Source organism: Benincasa hispida, chromosome 6 (genome assembly GCF_009727055.1).
Source record: "Benincasa hispida cultivar B227 chromosome 6, ASM972705v1, whole genome shotgun sequence".
In the NCBI taxonomy this organism is placed as follows: Eukaryota; Viridiplantae; Streptophyta; class Magnoliopsida; order Cucurbitales; family Cucurbitaceae; genus Benincasa; species Benincasa hispida.
The window spans coordinates 31547349-31572029 of NC_052354.1; the positions used below are offsets into that span (position 1 = coordinate 31547349).

Below are 24681 nucleotides of genomic sequence, written 5' to 3' on the forward strand. Positions count from 1 at the left end.
ATCAAAGATGAAAAATCTCAAGAGAGGATGTATTGCAATGTGGCTTTTACCTCGTCACACACCTCAAACCAAGAAGATTGGTACTTCGACAGTGGATGCTCGAGATACATGACAGGTGAAAAATCCTTCTTGTCTAATATAAAGGCATGTGGCTCTAAACATGTAACCTTTGGTGATGGAGCTAAAGGAAAAGTGTTGGGTAAAGGAGATTTGTTGAGATCTGGTCATCCTACTCTTCGTGGTGTCATGCTTGTTAAAGGCTTAACTACTAACCTAATTAGCATCAGTCAATTGTGTCATCAGGGATATCAAGTAAGTTTCTCTAAAGATAAGTGTTTAGTAAAAGATGGTAAAAACATGTTAGTTATAACAGGTTCTCATTCAATGGATAACTGATATCACTGGTCTCCCGATGCTTCCATTGATGTTTGTAACTCTTCCAAAATGAGTGAGGCTGAAGTGTGGTACAAGAGACTTGGTCACATAAGTCTACGATCAATAAGAAAAGAAATCAACATGGAAGCCATTCTTGGATTACCCTTTCTGAGAGCAGAAACTGATTCATTCTGTGGTGAATATGAAACTGGTAAACAAGTTAAAACCAGTCATAAGAAATTGACACAATGTAGTGCTAGAACAGTTTTGGAGTTACTACACATTGACTTGATGGGGCCCATGCAAGTTGAAAGTTTGGGAGGAAAGTGGTATGCTCTCGTTTGTGTGGATGAATTTTCTCGCTTTACATGGGTAAGATTTATCAGAGAAAAATCTTACACTTTCAAGGTGTTTCAGACATTATGTCTTCAACTTCAGCTTGAATAAGAGAAAACATCATTCAAATTAGAAGCGATCACAAAAAGAAATTTAAAAATTCTCAAATTGTTGATTTCTAGACTTCTGAAAGGATTCTACACAAGTACTTTACTCCTATAACTCCTCAGCCGAATGGAGTTGTAGAAAGAAAAAATCGCACAGTTCAAGAGATGGCTCGTGCCATGCTTTATGCTAAAAAGATGCCCCTTCACTTTTAGGCAGAAGTGATAACTTATAGAAATACAAGTTATTGTCTCTTAAAATTTGGAGCAAGTAGGACTCTTTGTGATAAAAATGCATTCATCTCAAGGAAAAATGCATGAAATCCTTTAACATATCACCAACGCATGCAAAAGTAGCATTCTTGTTGTGCGTGCTTCACTAATACATATAATTGCAAGAAATCAGGAAATTTCTCCAAGTGTTCCACACCCAACTAATGCAAGGCCCTGCGTCCAAATATGTTCGACGCGGAGGAGATTCATCGGCTTACACTTTTTCTATCAAATCACCATTTGCAGGTATGGGCACCTAACTGGCAGCATCTGAAAAGCTCTGAAATGGCAGGCAACTGACCAGGGCATTGAATAAAGGAAATAGGGAAACACTACTATAATTGTGAATTCCTTTGTCGGTGGAAGATGTAGAAAAGTCCTTGATCCCTTGAATCAATGAATGACCTCTAAGTGATTCCTCTCTCACACTTTTTCTATAGATTAAACACTCTCTAAGACTCTTTCATTTCATGTCTTGGATGGTTGAACGACCCTAGGCTCTATAGAGAAATTAAACTTTTCAAAAATACATTTTTTTTTTTCCAAAAGGGGTCATGGCGCCATAAGACAACTGTTGAGGTTGATGTCTTTAATCTCGTAGGGTTCTGTAGTTTGTAATTGTTTTGTACAAAAATTTTATTTATTCAATAAAATATGAGATATTTTATTTGACATTTAGTAGCATTAAACCCACAAACTAATAAACTAACATCCAAGGTTATCTTTTGTAGCTTAAACATGTATATGGAGACATACAAATGGATCATGTTTAAGTGATAACCTAAATGGCATATAGTAGATGAATAAGGTTGGATACCTTATCTTGGTGATACTACGAGTACGACCCAATTTGTAGATGTTACAATTGTTGTAAAGTGCTACAAATGATCTAATCCTAATCATTCATGTGGAAACATATGAGCGGGAGTATTCTATACAAAAGAGTTTGTATAAGACCGGACCATGAAATGACTAGTCTCATTATATAATGTCATTCATAATGGAGACTTACATTTCACTAGAATGACCATAAGTGACATGACCTGAATCCTGAATGAGTTATGAACTCCTGCCTATGAAGACGATTTCTTTGATTTGTATGGGTGAGAGTGGCCAGATCGCCGACTCAATAATCCTACCATTTTGGGGATTCATCTGATCGGGGAGCTAAGAACATAGCTACATAAGAAGGAATTCATTCATTCCCCAATGTCGGGAAAAGTAGACAAATTGCTCCTTTAAGGGCTAATTCCAAGGCTTGGACAATGTGGCGTCATACCCTCTCTTGGCTCAAGAGGGATTTAGTCATAGTTGAACTATGATTTATTGTTCACTAGAGGGATCAGTGGTAATTAAGGAGTTAGATGTAACAATGGGGCCAAAATGGTAATTTTGGCCCAGCTGTACTTACGAGCAATTTGTGAAGGGTCTTTTCTAATATTATGTGCCTTAGATGCAGGGAAAAATTTTCTAAGAACTTATTTTTCAAATGATTCCATGTAGTGATGGATCCCGCGGGCAAGTAGTACAACCAATCTATGGCCACATCCTTCAAAGAGAAGAGAAAAGCCCTAAAATTAAGTTATTATTGGGTTACCCCATGCGGCCGCATTCCGTCACATACTAGATGAAATTCTTTCATGTGTTTGTATGGATCCTCATCGGATTGTCCTTTAAATCTATGCAAAAGATGCACAAGTCTCGATTTAAGTTCGAACGGAATGATAGTCTCTGGGTACACTATGCACAATGGTTGTTGGCTGTAATCCGGCTCCGCAAGCTCTCTCAAGGTTTGTTCCCTCGCTTCTCCCATAATGCTTGATCGAGTTGGTTCTTTTTATTCTCCTCTTGTTCTTTCCCTTTGAAGTCGCCTCTCCTCGCGGTCAATGTCTACAATCAAATCACAAAGTAGACTCCGAGAGGAGCGGGTCATGAACAAAAGGAAATCTAATCACACTAAATATTTTTTAGTTTATTACTTCTCTTATTTTTTTCCCCTTTTTTTAAGGAATTCAAAATTCAAATAAGACAATTGCATGGTTCCCCAACAACGACGCCAATTTGTTCGAGCTAAAAATAATGTTGTCAGTTCAACTTAACCCAAAGCAAATAAAATTTGTAAAACATGCACAACTACTAATACTAACATATAGTAATAGTGGGAGCATGAGGTCGATCCACAGAGAACCTTTATTAACTAGCAAAATTGTGTTTTGAAATCCAAAGTGAAAGGGGGGGTTTATTGGTTTAAAGAAACAAAGTAAATGTAAAAAAGAATTGATATGAAATTTTGGTAATTAGATTAATCAGAGAGAGTATGAACGAAATTATGTAAGAATTTCAATGGAAAAATGATCTTGAGGATTTTATGTTGATTAACCTAATTCTATCATAGACTTAATTGATTTCAAGCAATTCAATTGTTTCATATTTCATTAAGGCTAAGCCCTAATGCCTTAGTTAGTCAATTAACCTAAATTGGTCAATTAACCCTAATTTAGTTCATAAATGCTTCTTAAAAACATCCCGCATTTAATTCCTAAATTGCATGCATTTCTTGGGTTTTCTCAATTATGACATTCTTGAAATTTAAAAGACTAAAATCAAGTAAGATTAATATGAATGTTCTAAACTAGTAAATCTTTTCAAGAAAATAGGAAAAGAAGTCCACACTTTCCATCAAAATCACTAGTTTTTGCAACTTAATTACAATTATGCTATAGAGCCATGTAATTTTGCATACAAAAATCTAAAAAAATTGAGGTGTCAACCCATTTTCATCAGAATTTATTGAAATTAATAGTAAGAACATTCAAGAACAACAAATTACAAGAAGAAATTGAATGAAAAAGTCTCAAGAATTGGCCAACCTAACATAATCCCCAAGATAAAAGAACTTACCTACTCATGAAGTAGCAAAATCTTCAGGAAATCCATTGAGTCTTGCAAAAATTTGTACAAGGATTGAAGAAAATTATGGAAAACACTCTAAAAAATACAGAGAAAAGCTCTCAAAATCGTAAAAATGGGTCTCTCTCGCAAAAATGGCTGAAAAACTATGTTTACACAGATGCTGCAGCGTTGCATCGCTCTTTTGCATAGGCGCACATTTTTTTATCTTTATATCAAAATTCGTAGCATTGCAACGCTATCATGTATATCAGCATTCTACTTTGATCTTTTAATGACAGACAAACAATGACAGACAGTAGAAATCTGCTTTTAATGACACACACAAGATGTCGGTTGGCAAAAAAAGCTGCACATCTTCATATTTTCTTCCTTCTTTTCTTCTCTTCCTTTGATCCATTGCTCGGTTTTGACATCTTTGGCTACCCTTTTTACTCCAATTTAATCCAAAATTGTTGTAATGGCTTTAAAATGCTCTCAAAACTATTTTACCTATAAAATCGGGATATTAAACAAATTAATAGTATAAAATGAGCAGAGTTAACATGTAAAATATAGTTTATTTCAAGACCTATCATATTTCATAGGTCGAACTCTTTTCCTCCTCATCCTTGCCTATAAAGATGTTGAGGTAAGTTTTTCTTGTTCTTGGGAGTTAACCTATGTAATGACTTTGAGGATTATTTGAATTAATTTCATGTTCAAATTTATGCATCTTTGAATCGTTTGAACTCTCGATGTATATTTATTGGTTTGATTGACACTCTTTCCTTTGAATGTATGTCAAATACTATAGATTTTAGGCTTGTGTGATGTCTTGATTCTTTGTTTAGCTTAAGTCACCGAGTAGCAAATATTGAATCACGCATACTAGGCTTTATAGTCTAGTCTTGAATCTTAAAATGCATGATTTGATTTGTTCCAAAGAACTTAGGTTAATTAGGTCGGGCTTTCCGGTTAATTAACCACACAATAGAAACCTAGGGCTTAATGTAAATGTAATTGATTCTTCACAATCGCTAAGGATTCCGTAGGATTGATTCCATTTAGTTAATTAGAGCTTCGTCAGAGGTTTAATTATGCTTAGGTCGCTTGCATGGTTCAGTCTCACTAGTTTTCCGCCTTCATAGAGGCTAGTTAAGGCGAGTCAAGCATGTTGTTACATAAAGTATGATCGATATGAGTTAATAAAAATAGTCCGATGATAAAAAATTACATAGGAACCAAATTGCTCCTAAGAGCTAGAATCTCCGATCCTTGAGTACATTTACCCACTTTATTTTAATTTCTTGCACAATTTTCTCTATCCATACCAAACCCTTCCCCCTCCCCTCCCTGCCTCTCATTTATTTTTATAACTAGTAAATTGGCTTAACGAACAAATTGCGCTTCCTTGCGAATCGACCCAACTTACCATTATTGTTGTCTTTGTAGTGATAGTAGTTCGATATTATAAATTTTATACTGATTTGTGGCTCTTTTGGAGAATTAAATGACACCGAAAAGGACACTATCATCGAGCGACTTAATTATCTCCTTCTTTATGACCTCTTCCATGATCGGGTTTAGCCTACATTGGCGTTCTATGCACCTATCCTTTTTTTTTTATAGGCAGATTTTATACATGCAGAATGCTGGATTGATTCCCCGGATATCAACAAACATCTAACTAATTGCATTGACATACTTTTTTAGCACCTGCAAGAGAAGATTCTCATCAGTTAAGATCAACATAGAAGAGATAATAATAAGTGTTATTGTCCCCTAAGTATGCATATTTTAAATGTGAACGTAAAGCTTTTAAGTCAAGGGAATGGGGCTCCTCAAGAGAAGGCTTGGTCTTAATAGTTTCTCTATTACTCAAGTCCAACGATTCAAATTCTGATCTCTTTCCACTTATCGCATATACTTCTTCAACCTCACACTCATCTTCATTTTCTTTCAATAACAATACTTCAAAATCATTTTTGTAGTACTCCCGATTATTAGGCTCAGTTTCTTCAACCCGTTGGTAAGATTCCCTTTCTTCTAGGTACTTCATCATGTGGAACATAGTAAACTTGACCTCTTGGTCATCGATGCGAGTAGTTAACGGTCCTTTCTGCACGTCTATAAAAGCTTGTCCGGTAGATAGAAACGATCTCCCCAAAATGATAGGGATTTCACTATCTATTTCATAGTCTAGGATGATGAAGTCAACTGGGAAAATGAATTTCTTGACCAGCACATCCTCAATCGTTTCCTCTGGATAAGCGATAGAGCGATAAACCAACTATAGGGTGACGGTGGTAGGCGTTGTTTTACAAATTCCTAGCTTCTTGAAATTTGAAATTGGCATGAGGTTGATGCTTGCACCTAAATCACATGGTGCTTGCCCCACATCCATTCCCCCAAACAAGACAGTATGAAGCTCCACGGATCTTTCATTTTGGCAACTTTTTTTTAAACAACACATTGCATTCATGTGTTAGACCCATTGTCTTAAATTCTTCCAACTACCTTTACTTCAACAGAATATCTTTTAGGAACTTCACATAGCTCGACATCTATTCCAACGATGGTGGTTGTCACACAATCTCTTCAACCTAATGTTAAGGTTGTTTGCCTTTATCCTTACCTTTCGAGGCCAGCTTTTCAAAAGTGCTAGCACTGGTACAACATTTTTCTTTTCTTTTTGCATCAAATGTTATGTTTTCCCTGTTGTTGGTGTTGTACAATTCAAATCAGAGGTAATGGTTCTTGTGTTTGATCTGCTGGAGTAGAATCAGGATGGGATGAGGCGGACGAATTACAATAAAGATGAACATGTTGGGATTGCTGTCCTAATTATCTCGGAGTCTCATTGTTTCTAATATACACATTGTTATGAATAAAATAAGAGTTATTTCATTCGAGAATTTACCCATATCCAATAAACAATGCTCTATGGTTATCGTATGTAAACTTAAGCATATATATAAGATATACAAGTGGATAATGTCTTAAGTGATAACCTAAATAGGTCTGTAGTATAAGGATAAAGGTGGATACCTGATTCTTATGACACTACGAATACGACCCGCTCTGTAGAGGTTTGCAAGTATTGTAAACTACTGCAGATGGTAGATCCTGACCATTCATGTGGAGACATGCGAGTGGGAGTGTCCTATACAAAGAGTTTGTATAAGATCGGACCACGAGATGTTTCGTCTCTCTATATAACGCCATTGATACTAGAGACTTACATCTCACCTAAATGACCATAGGTGATATGACCTCAATCCTGAGTATTTTAAGAACTCCTGCCTTTGAGGGCGATCCTTTGATTAGTATGGGTGAGAGTGGCCAGATTATCAACTCAACATGCCTCCCCGGCTATAGCGCCAAAAACTTCTTGCATTATTTTATGTGATGAAATTATAGAATAAGATGCGGTGATGGAAATGCATTAAGCAACAAGTTTTCTCAGTGGAATCCAAGTATAAACCCCCTGAGTTTCCTGGTAAGTCCAGGGTCGAACTCAAGGACTAGGGAAAACAATATACGGTGATAATTTTCCAAAAGATTTTGCAGTAACCAGAAAATCAAATAGTTGTTTGGTGTTGTTGTTTGCGGTATAAAGTAAATGTATGCGACAGATTTGAGAAAAGATCGATTATGCGGAGATGCACTGAGTATTAGAGGAATGGGTTGAGAAGGTCTTTAGCTAGCGCTTCCCGGGAATGCATCAAATTATGCGATCATGCTACACTCATGCAACAATAAGTCATTTTCCAATGCAAATGCGGTGCTCCTTGTTCTAGGACGCATATGTTGAATGCAATAGTGTCCATAGAGCTTATTCCTAAGTCTCTACTCTTTTCCTATGCGATGATGCAAGATGCATACAAAGACAAGGTGACCGCACACAATCATATCCTATCTCTAGGATGCATGCGATGCGTTAATAGCAAACAATGCTTATTCCTAAGCTCTTATCTCTTGATTATGCATTCTAATCTGACTCTCCCGAGCCTAGATTCTAATCTGACTTTTCCAAGCCTAGATCATGTCCTTAGACTACCCTCCCGAGTATCTCCAATGGACGAATGATGCATACATAATATAAGATAATCGCATAGAGTGAAGACCCCTAGTTGTGCTAGCTAAGTGCTTCTCAATCCATTCAACAGATGTAGCTACTCATGCGTAATAAACAGAGAGTGAACAGATATAAAGAAGTAAATTCCATTTCTATAGATGAGTTTAAGTACAAAATGACAATGGAAGATAAGGATAGAGAGCCTGGTAGCAATCCCTTGCTGCCCAAGTCTTTTACACTGTCAACTCTATTCTGTTCAAAAGATAATGCTGCTTTCGCAGGAGCTGGCCCTCTCTCTAGTCTTGACGCTTCTGGCACTCTCCCAAGTTCACCGGAACAATCTCTTGGCACAATCTAGCTTATTTCGCTTCCGCCTTAAAATAAAAGAAAATCTAAGAACAAGGTTATTCTAAATATGGAAAAAATTATCTAAGTATCTGAACTGCTTTGCTGAAGGTTGCCTTTGGTATTTATAGAGCTCCGGGTGAAAGACGGCTTCTCTCTTATGAATGCACTGATGGGATGGCTTTAATTCTCTGATTGATGCGCAAAATATTTTTCAACGAAAAGCTGAGTGTACTTGCTATAGTAGACCGTTAGCGGCTAGTCAACTTAATTCGGACTCGACCGTCATCAGCTTTCTGTCCCATCGTGATTAATTATGCTTTTCACCTATATGCGCCCACCAAGTTGTGCCGGTTCTATGCGGCAATCCTTCTTAAGCAGATATTTGCGAGCACAAATCACCCCAAAGCCTTGTGGTAACGCTGCATTCGATCGTTGCTTTCTTATGATCGCATTTTCTACCTTGTGTCAATGCATATTCTACACAAAAATACACAAGTTAACTATGCGATGAACGCATGCGACCGCAATGTCATGAACTTAATGCTTTTTGGACGCAATCTTATATTTTATCAATGCAAACCTTCATTGTTTAATAACTTAGCACCGTAATAACGTCCATTTCTGCCCGTTATCAAGTGGCCAGATTTTCAACTCAACATGCCTACCTTTTTGGGAACTTTTCTAATTTGGGAGTTGGGAACTCAGGTACACAAGATGGAATTCACTCCTTCCCTTAAGCATGGGTAAATAGATAGATTGCTCCCTAAAGGCTGATTCTAAGGCTTGAACATACTGGCCACGACTTCTCTTTGGAAGAGGGGACTCAGTTATAGTAGGACTATGACTTATGTTCATTAGAGAGATCAGTGGTACTTAAGAAGTTAGATGTAACTATAAGTGCATAACGGTTATGGGTCGAGCTGTACTTATGAGCAATCCATGAAGGGTTATCGCACTGTTGATTGGTTATGATGGACACATATAATATATATGTAGTAAAGAAAGTTCAGCTGTCGATCTTTAGTGGAGTGCCTGGCAATTAACGGATGGTGGATCCCGTGATTAAAGAGTTTAGTCAGTTATTCACATACCGTTGGAGCTTCGAGCTACAGGTCCATAAGGTTCTCATGGTAACTCAATGGATTTAAGTTGAGGATCAGTTCTTGGTGTTGATTTGAAATGTTCAAATTGACAAGAGATAATTCGATTATATATGATATGATCGGTATGATGTATGAGATACATCTAGTGGAGGATTAATGTAAATGAGATTTACATTAAGAGCCATGAAAAGAAAAAGAGCTATTGTTTATATGTTTCATGAGATGAAATATTAAAATTATAGGTTATAAATATAGTATGGTAAGTTGGTTATCATTTATATTTATAATAACATTAATTATTGGATAATTATCTCTTTTCCTCTAATAACCAATTGAGTGGGAGGTTATTGGTGGTTTCATGGTAACCGTGAGATAAAAGGAAAAATGTTTTCCTGAATTTAGTAAGATTTGCAAAATGTTGATTTGAGATTTCCATTCTCGGAAAAGTTCTCACAAAAAGGTTGTCAAGTAAATATGATTTACTAAACGACAGCTTGGAGAGACTAGACGATTGTGGAGTGTTTCTATACGATAGACACTTAGCTGGCGATGAGTTAAACGATCGCATAACTTTAGCTAGACGATCGCATAATTTTTGTTAAACGATTGGGCATCGTCTATACAATAGACATCTGCCATCTCCCCCTTGCTGAATCATTTACATGATTATTCTTCCTCCAGTCATTACCTCTAACCAAGTCCACACAGAGTCTACACTTCTGGATTCTCACACCGAGAATACCAAGGTAACCGTTTTGGTGGTGTCATACTCAACTCGACACTGTTGAGATTCTGTGGAGACCGTTCGTTTCGTATTCGCTGTGTTCATGACCTTGGTAATCGTTTTTTTCAAGTTCACTATGACCGTACAGTGTACCGGTCGTGGTATATGAGCGTTCGCGTGTTGTAGTCTTGCGGGTTGATCGAGCGTTCGTGATCAAGGGTTCTTGAAGATGAGTCTTCAAAGGTATGTGAATTCTTCCCTTGATCGTGTAGTAAAGCATGCTGTAATTTTTGTTTTATGCATAGCCTGTTGTGTCCATTTGTGATTGTAATTGTGTTATTCATATACGATTGAAATTTGGAATGCTCCTTCCGCTGCTCATGGAAATCCTCATGTCCGATTTCCTTCAATTGATATCAGAGCCAGGTTGTTTTGATATTCCAAAATTCACTTCTATTTTGAACTTCTTTTACAGTCATGGTGGGTTTTCTGCATTGTGTTTAACTGTTAAATACGTTTGTGGATGGTGTTGATGAATGTTTATGGGTTTAATTGCCTATGTTTAAAGCTTTCTTTAAATTACAAAGTGTTAATTTGTAAGGGCCCCTGTGTTTTTGGGTGTAATTAACATGCAATCGAGTCTGTAATTCAAAGTGTCGAGTCATTCATGATGAAGTTTCGAAGCATGGAGATACAGTTCTCAGTGAAAAAGAAGACCAAGAGTTGGTAGTGTCGTGTAGCCTTAGGTAAACGATCGTTGGTATTTAACTAAATGATCGTGTAGATTTTTCTATACGATCATGTAGTATTTACTAAATGATCGTTTAGATTTTTCTATACAATCGTGTAGTATTTACTAAACAATCGTTTAGCTAATGCTAAACGATGGGGTAAATCAATTCCTTCTACCCTCTACCAAATCCATACAGAGCCCACAACTCCTGGATTCTCACACCGAGAATACCAAGGTAGTCTTCTGGTGGCGTCTGCTTACTGTTCGAGGGTCAAGTGTTATTTGTTCTTGTTCGAGGAGTTTGCTGAGGCGTGACGTTCGTGTTGGTGAATGATGATGTTGTTAGATCGGGGGAACGAGAAGAAAAGTTCTTCAAGGGTAAGTTCTCTTGATCCTGTCTCTTATACACATCTAGATGTGTATAAGAGACAGAGATCGGGGGAACGAGAAGAAAAGTTCTTCAAGGGTAAGTTCTCTTGATCCTTAGTATTTTTTTTTTTTTTTTTTTTGAAGCATGATGTAATTTAGAGTTCATGCATAACTATTACTGTTTGATTGTAAATGTATGTTCTGTCACAATAAGGTTTGGAACGATCTCGCTTCCGCTCACTGGTCTCTTTGATAAGAGTTCCTTCACCGAGAGCATTGAGCGAGAGTTTTGATGCTACAATCAGAGGCACTTTGGTTATTTCTCCTTCTTTGACGCTCAAATGCTCAAATTACCTCCAAATTGTTTCAACTTAACCCTGTTTGATTCTAAATGCTCGGTTCTACCTCTTCGGTGCTCAGTACCTACAAAATAGTATAATTAACATGTAAAATCCATTAACGAGCCTAATTTAGAATCAAACAGGGAATTATAGCTCTTTTTGAGAGTCATCACTATGCACTGAAAGTGAGCATTCGTTCTTCCAGCATAACTTTACTCTGTGCATGGGGTTGTAACGTTGCTGTGAGTGGCATTTTGGTAATTTTGCTGACTTTTGGGTGTTTGATGCTCCAATTCTACAAATTAACATCTTTTGGTCCATTTTTGTTCCAAATTAACTTTTCTACCCTTTGGACGATTATTACCTACAAAATACAACATTTAATGTATACACAGATGCACAAACAAGAGAAAACTAAGTTGGAAATCATAGCACTTTTATGGTTCTATCAGAGAACGTCGCATCTATTTATACAAGCTTGTTTTTTTCTTCTCTACAAGTAACTTTTACAAAAAAAAAATAAAAAATAAAAAATTGAAGGGTTACTATCATGCTATGAAACGGAAAAACCATTTTATAATTGTTCTGTTCCATAACTCATTATTTCTACAATTACTCACCTCTTGCATTTATATGTTATCTTCAAACATCCTAACCTGATAAATTCTTTATGCAAATTTTCTTGAAAGACATCAATAATAATGTAGACATTAAATAAGGGTACAATTTTATATAGAAGTATAACAATATTACATGGTAAAAATAAGATTCATTAAATTCAAGATTGACCTAATATTTATTTGGTATGAAGGTTTCCATTTCTAGTCAAGAATTTGAAAGGTAGGGTTTGAGTTTGACATTAAGCAATTTGCTAGCAGACTTGTGTTTGTATGAACAATTGATAGGCAACACACTTCATGAAAATACCTTAAAAGGTTTCCATGGTACTAAATCTATGTGGCTTATGTAGTAATCCTCGCATTTTCCAACAACAATGCCTTCACAATTGGTTTGGCCAACGAATTAGTGTATGATGAAACCATAGGTTTTCAATAAAGAACCAAAGGTAGCTTTCCAAACTGGAAACATTTGTAAAGAAGAAATCCAAATTTCATACAAACATGAATTGAACATGGAGTAACAAGTAGCCATGCACATACATCTATTCAAGTGAGCAAAATCCATTTTAAAAAAGAAACCAATTACTTTTCACTAACCATGTATTTGCATACAATTTTGCAAGCAATCAATTCCAAGCCATCTAATCATCACAAATATTTGAACTTTTGTAATCTAGAAACATCAAACGCTGCACATGAACTCCGTAGATATGAATCCAGTTACTCGAAGACATCAGGAAGAGTTTATTAATGCAATGCCAGAATCTAAAGAAACATTACCATTTTTCAGATTTAATACAAGTCTAGCGACTCGAGAACCCGACGAGCTTAGATGTGCAGTGCTGTTAATCTCTCCTTTGGATCAAGAGTGGAGACAAATTGACTAGCTGCTCAAATCAAGGAGGCTGATTTCTCTCCAAGAAGCTGCCTTATGTTCTCATGTATGGTTGCTAGAGAAGGCCTTCCCATCCCATTTACCTGTACAATAAGAAGCAGTAAGAACTCACCATATTTCAACCTAATCATAAGATCAAGTTAATTAAGGGAAACACATGGTATTCATAGCCTTTGAAGAGGACTATATCTCTCCCACCAACTGCGTAATGTATAGAAAATGGTTGATGTGATGATGATAAAGGAAGCACCAAATATAGTTTGATAGATAAGAATGGGAAGAACCTGAGGTTTTCATCTATATATTTGTTCCTTATGAGCACTATAAAATTTTATAAGACTCGTTACCTTATTGATAAATAGAGTAACCATTTGTCAATTAAAATATCAATCTAAAAACTTTTGGTAAGTGAGAAAAAAACAACATAAACATAAGCTTGAGAACCTATAAAAAAATTACAGAAATTTAAAGTAAAAAACTGAAAAAAGAAGAAAAGAAAAGAAAGGGAACTACAAGCAAAGCATACCAGATGGGTCCAATTCCCTTGTAAGTTTTATGGCATAAGAAGTTGCTATGGTTTGATCGATAGGAGATATTGTTAGAATAATGCAATTAGGCTATAAAATATATGCAGAATACAAATTTAGATTTAGTATTAAAACATTCATTATTAAAAGAACAAAAGAACGCAAACAAATTCTTGAAAAAAAGACAAACAAAATGCAAACAAACATATATTTTTGCTATCAACTTAGCAAGCAAAGAGCAACATAAGTCAAATATACAAACTGCTTTAGTAGAAGTTATGGACACTAGCTTCACTACCTATAACTTAAGAATCCACATATTCTTCTTTGATGCAACTATGTAAGGCTTGACTACCCATCAAACAATAATTATAACTAAAAAGGAGCATAAAAAATCCCACTACCTTGCTAATGTAATTTCAAACCATATGGTCTCGATATCTTCAACGATACTTTTAACTTTAGGTTGTCCCTTTATATTTAAAAAATACAAAATACATTTGTAATTAAAAGTACACATATCTTGTTAAGTCGAAATATTATTCATCAGAACATATCTACATACCTACTGCAACTATTATTAAACTAGGTAAATTAACAAGAATAAACTTGTGTTAAAAAAAATAAGAGAGGAAATGCGATTTTCACCTTGAAGAGACAAAAAATACCCACCATTACTTTGAAATGGTACAAGGAGGAAAAAAATTAGAAAGAAAATCCCATAAGGCATTAGCAAAAATAAAGCCCTAGCTAAATAGAGAACTGAGGTTTTGAGTGTAGACCGATGAAAATTAAAGGAAACAAGGGAGAAAATATGAAGGAGTAAGAAATTTACAATGTTAGAAATGATGGAGAAGAAGTTAGACATGGATTAATGTTGCTCGAATGGAATGATGTGGAGAAGTCGATGCTCAAACAGATTCTGGAACATGGAAGTGAATTTTTAGAAATTGGAAAACGAAGAGATTCTAGAACAGATGTTGGAATGCGAACGCAAATGGGAACAGATCCTGGAACACGAATGATGTGGAGAAGACAAAGTCGATGAAGAAGAAATGAGCAATCTGTGATGGAGGAGAGATCAATTTGGGATTCTATCCTTTGGGAAAACGAGTGAAGAGGTTTTATGATCGAGAATGAAGGAGGGGAAATTGGGAAAAGTGTAACCAAAAAGAGGAAAGATTGGCACGTGCATGCCAGAGGAAATTTGGGCAAGCAAAAATTTTTAGTTCCCGGTTTTTTCCCTTTTTCAATAGCCTTTTATGTAAAACGCTATCCTCAAATGCTATTAAAAATGATTTCTTATAATGTATCCTAATTACATTATGGGCACGACCCATCTTATAATTGTTACAAATGATTTGATCCAAAATGCTAATATAAAGACGTGAGTGGAAGTATCCTATACAAAGTATTTTTATGAGGCTGAACGATGAAATATTTAATTTCTCTTTCATAAATTCATTAATTGGAATTAGTATTTCAAAAGATGATCATATTCAACACAATAAGAATTTTGAGTGTGTTATGAACTGTTGCCTATGTGGACTCGTCATCCATATAGAAAGTATGGGATCACTTAGTTTTTATTTAGAATTAAACATAAATCAAAAGGGTTAAACAAATAAAAACCTCAAAAGAGAAAGAAAATTATGTTGGCTAGTTTCCTTGCACTTCAACTCCACAAGGTTGAATCTACATTTCCTCACCAAAAAGTCTTCCTTGTTATGAGACAAGGAATCAAGGCTTGTGGGAATCTCCTTGAAAGGGAAGGGTGTAACACCCTAGGACCAGGATTCGGACCAAGATTCAAAATCCGAATTCGGCACCTGATGGCCCCAGTATTCCCCTGCATCCCCTACGACCTGGTTATGTCGTCCTTACATGCCCTTGAATACTTCTTGAAGTGGAAGTTGTCCCCACAAACTAACACAGGTCCTTTCAGCATACTTTGTCCTCACTCACATGAGTCCTTGAAAATTTTCCAGGAGGTCACCCAACATAGGATTGCTCCAAACTAAGCACGCTTAACTTTGGAGTTTTTATGATAGAACTACCAAAGAACTCTTCGCTGCATTTTGATGAATTTCGTCAATCCTTCTTATGGCAAAAAACCTAAGTTTATGGCCTCGAGTAAATTTTGCCTAGATTAAAATTATTTTAATATATAATATGCATATGGTATATATATGTAGAAGGGATTGAACTCTTCAATCTCACAACAGAAGCTTTAGAGCTTCTTTGATTTATTTAGAACTAAACACAATTAAAGAGAAGATTAAGCAAATATTTCCTTTGTAGTACTAGTTGCCAAAAATTCTTACGATCTACCTTCTTCAGTTATAATCACCACCATAAAATCTTCCTTTCTATAACTCTAGGAAGAATCAGGCTTGTGGGAACCTCCTTGAAAGAAGTAAAGGTGAAGAACATATGTTCAAAGGATTGATGTTACTCATCTAAACCCCATTTTCTCTCATATTCACTTTTTCCTTATATTCTTTTTGTTTTTCACTGGGCTAACACCACACATCCCCCTTTTACCGAGAAGTTTTATTTCTTGCATTTTTATATTTATTCATGATACAAAACACAATATACCATATATTGATCACTTAATCTACGAGTTTGAGTAGGAAATAATTACATAATTAATTGAGATTTAAACAAAATCCTCGTGTTCGACCTCAGTGCTCATCGAGAATTACCTTTTATTAAGTTTATACTTGAGCTTCTAAAGAGAAAACTTGTGAATTCTAAGAGATTTTATCCACAAATATTTGAGCACGTGCTAGACAACAAGTTTTTGGTGTCGTTGTTAAGGAATTTTATTTGAAGTTTTGACTGAATTTTGTTTGGGTTGATTCCTTGATATTTTCAGGTACCACCTCAATCAAAGGAGTATTGTCAATTTCTGCCTAAAAGTAGCAAAAGGTATAAAAGCGACGATAAGCTACCTGAGTTTGATATTGACCCTAAGATAGAGCAAACCTTTCGTTGGAGAGCAAGAGAAAACTGGTGTAGGAGGCAAAGGAACCGAGATATGGATAATCAACAGAATAACCCTGACGCAAAAAATGCGACCAATGATGAGAATACACAAACTATTCCCATACTACTCCTAAATAACCGAAACAGACTTATGCAGGAGTATGCGTCACCGAATATCTATGACTTTTAACCGGAAATCATGTGTCCCGCTTTCGACGTACCAAGGGTCAAAATGAAACCTATGATGTTACAGATGATTTGGGTTGTTGGCCAGTTCGGAGGTGCCACTAGTGAAAATCCACAAGCATATAGGAAAAGCTTCATGGTGAAATGTAATACATTCATAATCCCTGGAATCACACCAGAGGCAATCCAAATTTCGCTATTTCCATTCTCTCTTCAAGACAAAGCGCGTCAGTAGAATATTCATTCGAACCAGGTGAAATTACAACATGAGATTAGGTGGTGGAGAAGTATATGCAAAAGTATTTTCCCCACACTATAAATGCTCAACACCGAAGAGATGTCATTTTTTAGCAAAATGAGACAGAGACCTTAAGCAGCACATGGGCTAGAGCCAAACGACTTGATAGAAACTGCCTGCATAATGATACACCTGATTGTATCCAGAAGGAAATCTTCTGGAGGATTAAATTATCCATCTAAATCATTTGTTGATGCCTCTATGGCAAGGGGATTAATGGACAAAACATATACTGAAGCTAAGGATATATTGGACTAGATTTCGAAGAATCATGAAGAATGGGTTGATGATGGATATGGAACTAGATCTTTGGACAAACCAAAAACTAATTGGTAATTTCGTCATTAATTTGAGAAATGACATGACTATTTTATGGCCCAAAATTTATCATTCAACCATAAGAATTGATATTCTAAAACTACTTGAATTATTTTTAGAACAAAAGTATTACACTTAAACTCTTAAATAATAAGAGATATTGTTATTAATTATAATTATACAAAAAATTTAAATTAAAAAACAAAATAAACAACCATGAAAAAGTTATTTAAAATTCAAGATCGATGACTGAATAATATGTTATATGCCACGTGTCATATCTTCCAAAACAAAAAATTTTAATTAATTCATTAAAAGAGTCTTGTTTGGTCAAAGTTCATAGTGACAATAATGATAGAAGAGAGGAGTTTGGGATTATTAGGGATAAGAGTTTCAATTGATCGAGTTCACGAGAACTACAAAATTGGCTTTAAATTAGTTAAATAAATTTGATTCGTATTAACAAAAATATTTAAAATAAAAATAGACATCCAATTCATGATAGATGTGGGAGTGCATGTTAAGTGACTCTTTAGGATTTGGGTATATTTTAATCTCTATAATTTTTAAAATGTATAGGCTTCATGAATTTCTTGTCTTTAAACTCCTAGATTTTCTCAGTTGTATTATTGTCATTGGTTTTAAGGCTAGACTCATTCCAAATTTATTATTACAAAAATAGAACTCTAGTATCAATAGTAAGGACACCAATTCAAAAAATAAAATTATACATAATTTATTTAAAATCTCCAAAAAAAAAAAAAAAAAAAAATGAATTGCTAACTCTTATACAATTCTTTCAAAAGAAAAATGCCAAATTTTACATGTATATATATTAAAAAAAAAAAAAGAAAAGGATAAATGGAGGAAAAATAATGATTAAGCTGATGAAGTTGAAGCATTTGTGTGAAGTTGAACCAAGGAAGCATAAAATCCGTCTTTGATATTAATCAAAGTATCATGCTTTCCTTTCTCAACTATGACTCCATTTTTAACCACTGCAATTATATCAGCATTTTTTACAGTACTTAATCTATGAGCAACCACTATGGTTGTTCTGTTCACCATCACTTTGTCTAATGCATCTTGAACCACTCTTTCAGATTCCGCATCAAGTGCACTCGTGGCCTCGTCTAACAACAAGATCTTAGGGCTCTTGATTATCGCTCTTGCAATCGCTACTCGTTGTTTTTGCCCTCCCGAAAGTTGAGCTCCTCTCTCTCCCACCATCGAGTCATACCCCTGCTCATTTTGCATTCATGAGTTTGTTAAATATCAACAACTAGAACTTTTTTTTTTGTTTTATTGGGTATTTAATATGGTATGTGTTCGATCCTCTTGTAAATGTTATCAATTTCTTCTCAATTAAGGAGTGTTTTAGTTGTGAAAACATATGATAATTGTATCTAGTACCACTATGAATCAGTTACATGATGATCAATCAACAATAGTATTCATTTCTCTCACCTGATGCAAACCACTGATGAACTTGTGAGCATTGGACAATTCAGCTGCAGCGATTATTTCGGCCTCAGTTGCATCTCCTCCCTTCCCATATGCGATGTTAGCTCGGATCGTGTCGTTGAATAGGATCGGTTCTTGGCTCACTAGACCCATTTGTTGTCTCAACCATTTTAGTTGAAACTTGTGAATCTCAATTCCATCAAGTGTTATGCTACCAGAATCAGGATTATAAAACCTCTGTAATAAAGAGATGACAGTGGATTTTCCACATCCACTTTCTCCAACCAGAGCAACAGTCTAAAAGAAGAAGCACATGGAAACCAAAAATGAAAATTTGCACGTAGTTTTTTCAAAGAAAATTTAAAGTAATAGGGAAAAAAAAAATACCTTCCCGGATCGGATGGTCAAGCTGAGGTCTCGAAGAATTTGAACATCTGGTCTAGAAGGATACTTGAAGCTTACATGTCGAAACTCGATCTCACCCTTAAAATTTTCTAATGTTTCACCTGTTTCAACACTCGGGTCAATTTCTGATTTACGATCAATCATGGAAAATATGGAAGCTGTGGCTTCTTTTGCCTTGGTAGAATCAGGTGCAAGTGAACTTGATTGAGAAATGGCAAAAGCAGCCATGGTCAAAGCAAAGAAAACCTGCCAATGACAATTATTATTAATAACTAGCTAATAAACAAGGGTTGTGTCGATTATGAAAGCAAGAAATGACCATCAGCTCAACAGATACTTACTCGAAAAACGTCGGAGAAAGTTGCTTTGCCATCTTCGACAAAATGAGCACCGGCGTAGAATGTTGCAGCATAGACTGCAAACAATAAGAAGAATGATACTCCAAATCCTGTCCCACTAATTAAGCCTTGTCTTATGCCTGACTTCATTGGACCTTCACATTTCTTTTTGTAAAGTAGCATCACCTTTTCTTCTGCACAAAATGATGCAACTGTTCTTATACTCCCCACGGCATCGGTAGCAACCTGGCTGGCTTGTTCGTACATCAACTGCAAAACGGTAAACAATGTCAAAGAATACTCATAGTAATACTTCAACCTATTTTAGTTAGTTTTAGATTCTACCTTTGCATCTGCACTAAATCCTTTCAAAAACCTCATTTGCACAAAGCCATTAAGCCCAAGGAGTGGAAACATGGCAAGGACAATCAAAGCCAACTGCCAACTTGAAGCAAAAGCAATGACTAAACCAGCTGTAACAGATGCTAGATTCTCGACAAGTTGACTTAGCGCATCCCCGACTAATGCACGTACAGTTGCAGCATTTGCCGAGAGCCTGGCACCTATCGAACCACTAGAATTCTCAGTTCTATCAAACCAACCAACCTCCATGTTAACTATATTCTGAAAACAAAGCAATCTAATCCGTTGTATTAACTTGCAACCAGCCACTGAAAAGAAGTATGTTTTTGCTGGAGCTGCCAACAATGATGCTACACCAAGCAACATCATTATCAATGCCCAAAATTTCGAATCCTTTTTTAGTTTATCCGGTGGTTTGTAAAATGTTTCGATTGCATTGGCAAATAGTAAGCCGAAAAGTGGAAGAATGACACCATTGATGATCGCAGCCACAGATCCAAGTACAAGTATAGGAATTTCTGGCTTATTGAGGTATGCAAGACGACGGAGTGGGACTGGTGGTGATCGTTCCGCGGTGTCGACAGATGCACTTTCATCTGCCATAGGAACATCTGTGATAGGAACTCCTGCAGGTAAACCAAACGAAACTGAGAAAGAGTGACGGCTGCTGTTTCCTACTCCAGATGACCCTCTGCTTATGGACCGTGGCATTGACGCTCCTTTACTATAGCGTCTAAACGATCCCGATGTACTTTCTTGTTTAACTTTATCAATTCCAGCCTCTTGGGACTCTTGGTTGACTTCTTGCAGCCTAATAAGCTGTGAGTAAGGTCCTTCAGGATCCTTGAGTAATTCTATGTGAGAGCCTGATGAATCAAACAAAGTCAATTATCAGACTTAGAGATCGAAAATGTTAAAAGACCCTTATTAGTTTTCTTGTCTGAATCTTGACCTTACAAAATTAGAATTTCACGAAACTTCTTGACGTAGAAACTAGTTTAACCAATCGAAACCGACCAAACTAGGAGATCATAATCCACTCACAATAAAAAAACCAAAATGGGAGTGATATAACAAAAAGGAAAGAAAGAACTCGTTAGTACCTTTTTCAACCATCTTTCCTTTATGAATGACAGCAATCATATCTGCATTCCTTATGGTGCTTAGACGATGGGCGACAATCACTGTAGTTCGATTAACCATGATACGGTCCAATGCTTCTTGCACAACATGCTCGGATTCAGCATCAAGTGCACTTGTAGCTTCATCTAGAAGTAAGATTCGCGGATCTTTCAAAATTGCTCTAGCAATGGCAACTCTTTGCTTTTGACCACCAGAAAGTTGAGTTCCATGTGTACCAACAAGCGTGTCAAGTCCCTGGATGCAATCAAGGTTCCAAATATTAGAAGAACATTCGAAAAGCTAATGTTGATGGATTAAACTCGTAGCGAATGTTGATACCTGAGGCAGTTTGTCGATAAATTTCGAAGCATTGGCAAGTTCAGCTGCTGCTTTTATCTCTTCCATGGTTGCGCCGTCTTTTCCATAAGCAATATTATCCTTTATGCTAGATGCAAACAACACAGGTTCTTGGCTGACAAGACCAATTTTGCTTCTAATCCACTTTAGTTGAAACTCTTTGAGGTTAATGCCATCAATAAGAACTTCACCCATACTTGGATCATAGAATCTCTCAATTAAACTTATCACAGTTGATTTTCCACTTCCACTCTGTCCAACCAAAGCTGCGGTTGTCCCGCTCGGAATTTTGAGAGAAAATCCATTGAAAATGTGCTCGTTCGGTCTAGTAGGATAGCTAAAATGAACATCTCTCAATTCTATGTCGCCTGTAATGTCATCTAATATCTTTCCTTTCGTGTCATAAGCATCAATAAGAGGCTTCCTCTTGATAGTCTCAAACATTTTAAAGGCTGCAGCTCGACCAGCAGCAAATGCACTTAGGCATGGAGATGCTTGGCCTAAAGACCTGATAAAAACATTTAGTACAAGTAAATACAAGTGAATTGATTTGATAAACTTTGTAATGTGTAGTGAAAGAAATGTAAATGAAGCTCACATGGAACCAGTTAACACGGCCACAACCACATTAAGAACTTCACCTCCGGAGTATCCTTTATCCAATATCAACTTTGCACCATACCATATAGCCAATGAATAGCTAAAGAAAAGTACTGCAAAAATAGTTCCAAAACCAACTCCCACAGCCAAACCTTCTTGAACACCCGATCGATAAGCGTTTATGAGAAATTTTTTATAACTGCTCACAGCTTGTTTCTCTCCAGTAAATGAGGCAACCTACAAAGTAGTAAAGTATCAAGAGTGCTTTCGTAAAGAAAAGATAGTCCAAGAAAACTATGATGTGTGGACAATATATAACATACAGTTCTAATTGAGCTGATTGTTTGTTCGACGACATCGGCTGCTTTTGCATAAGCACTTTGACCACGGGACGTCATTTTCGTAATAACGATCGATGTAATACCTCCAGAAATCACAAGGAGAGGAAGGGAGGATAACATGACCAGTGTTAAAAGCCACCCTTTAATGAAAGCTATTGTAAAGCCTCCAAAGAAGGTTGATACAAGTTGTATACATTTTCCAACCTGAATGAAGAAGATATAGATTTCTTAAACATCATCCACAAATATACATGTAATGAACTATTAAGCTTAATTTTTATACTAAATGTAGTTACCTTCTCCCCCATAGCATCTTGTATAAGAACAGTGTCTCCCGACATTCTCTCAACCACCTCTCCGGTGTTCGTTTCCAAGTCAAAGAAAGAAACATCTTGTCTCAATATAGTTTTGAGATACAAACCCCTTATTCTTGAAGCTTGCCTCTCCCCTGTAACCATCCAACTAGCCACCTCTGATATGTGCAAAAAAACAAAGAATTTGACGATCAGAATTGTTTACGCAATAAGAATTCGATAAAATTCGGTATCAAAACATGTCTTACGGATAAAAGCCGCTACACCACATCCAATTGCTAAGTACACAAATTTAAGACTGACCTGCACAACATTGAGAAGATAACAAAGTTAATGAAATGAAGCTTTTCTTGTAGTAATACAAAAAGGGATTCTTCAAATAACATAACATAACATAGTCTCACCTTGGAAACTACTTTAACTATGTTTGTGCTGTTCTGGTTAACACCAAATGAATCAGTCAGTTCCCCAAACAAAATAGTCATAAGGGGTAGACTGAGTCCATTCCCTATGGCACCGATCGAGCCAACGATCATCAGAAGAACGTCGGTCGAATCTGCAAATGAGAACAGCTTGTAGAATGGAACCGAATTCACCTTCCCATCTCCATTTTTGTTCTTCAAATCTTGTTGGTTTCCATTCTTGTTGGAGCTTTTCTCAGTTTCCTTGCCTCTTGATGAGCTTGGTTGATCTGTATTATTTGAGTTTCCATCTACACCATTTTCTATCTCCATTTTGTTGTCCTAAATTCAAGTTGTACCTACTGAAAAAACAGCACACAAAAGAATGACATTTAAGAATAATCATTTTGAATCCTAGAACAAATTTGGTTAACAAGTAGCTGAAAAGAATTTAAAAAAGACAATAAGAGATGGTAAGAGAACCTTGTACATTCAACACAACAAACCCAATTCCCCAAAAACAGAACAAAAAAAAAGGAAAAAAAAAAACAGAAAAACAAACAGAGAATCTGCAGAAAACAGAGAAATTACTTTACACTTTTTCTCTCTTATTCAAACAAAGATGAAAATCAAAAGAGAAACCAAAAAGATAATTAGACTTTATTCCATTTCTCCATTTCATTTTCATCAAAAGAAACCAAAGTTAAACAGAATAAAGTAAAAAAAGGGGAAACAAAAAAGCAAGTTCTTCAAAATTCTCTACCACAGGAACAGAGAAAAAGCAGAAAAAAATGGAGGAAGATGAAGAAAACAGGAAGAAGAAGAAGAAGAAGATTGAGTAGAAATGTGAAGTCCCACATGAAAGAGAAAGATACTCACTACAGAAAAAGCCATGAAAACAGAAGAGAGAAAGAGGAAAAGGACAAGACAACAAAGAAGAAGAAGCTCCCAAGAAATGAAAATTTAAAAATAAATAATGGGCAAGTGGGTGATTAAGCTTTGCAGAAGATTTAAGCAAAGGCCAAAGAGAAGTACCTGAAAAACAAAGATGAAAGTTGAAAACCACCAAACTTTTGGGGGAGAGAGGCTTCAAAAGAAAGAGCTCTTTTGGCACTTCCTCTAGAAAGGTTTTGAGTAGAGGTTTTTATAAAGGGATTTTTCAAAACCTCCCACTTTCTCTTTCCTTGATGCTCAAGCTCAAATCTTTTTTCTTTTTCTCTTTCCTTTTTCTTCATTTAAAAAAAAATGGAAACCCATTTCCAAATTCTAAAAATGGGATCCACATCCACTATATCAAAACCAATAACAAATGTTTGAACTTTGAAATGTCAAACCAACACTCCATTTTTCCCATTTCTTCTTTTTTCTCTTTTCCCATACCTTCACATGAATTGAAACAAAGTAATATCAGTTTTACATATATATATGTGGATGAATATATCAATAGATGTTCATGTTAATGGAT

The 24681-nt window shown here is 36.0% G+C and overlaps 1 protein-coding gene and 1 long non-coding RNA gene across 2 annotated transcripts; both read right to left on the minus strand.

The window, feature by feature from the left end:
* Nucleotides 1-12974: 12974 nt before the first annotated feature.
* LOC120080334 lies at nt 12975-14831 on the minus strand. The gene is made up of 2 exons (XR_005482477.1): nt 14554-14831; nt 12975-13274 (listed from the first exon to the last, which is right to left on the minus strand). It is a non-coding gene; the product is annotated as an uncharacterized LOC120080334 (long non-coding RNA).
* A 3441-nt stretch (nt 14832-18272) lies between these two features.
* Nucleotides 18273-24405, minus strand: LOC120079809 (ABC transporter B family member 4-like). The gene is made up of 13 exons (XM_039034219.1): nt 24252-24405; nt 23220-23578; nt 23064-23118; nt 22798-22973; nt 22484-22705; nt 22159-22397; nt 21543-22068; nt 21185-21458; nt 20064-20947; nt 19722-19988; nt 19363-19626; nt 18979-19272; nt 18273-18753 (listed from the first exon to the last, which is right to left on the minus strand). Exons 2-13 carry the CDS (start codon nt 23547-23549, stop codon nt 18391-18393), a joined length of 3894 nt encoding a protein of 1297 aa, XP_038890147.1. The 5' UTR covers nt 23550-23578; nt 24252-24405; the 3' UTR covers nt 18273-18390.
* Between the last annotated feature and the right edge of the window lie 276 nt (nt 24406-24681).

Coding starts and splice junctions, on each gene's coding strand:
- LOC120079809 (XM_039034219.1), bottom strand. CDS start 23,549: ATGGAGATAGAAAATGGTGTAGATGGAAACTCAAATAATACAGATCAA. Junction 22,974..23,063: donor TGGTGTAGCGGCTTTTATCC/GTAAGACATGTT, acceptor TGCACATATCAG/AGGTGGCTAGTTGGATGGTT. Junction 22,398..22,483: donor CAATCAGCTCAATTAGAACT/GTATGTTATATA, acceptor ACTACTTTGTAG/GTTGCCTCATTTACTGGAGA.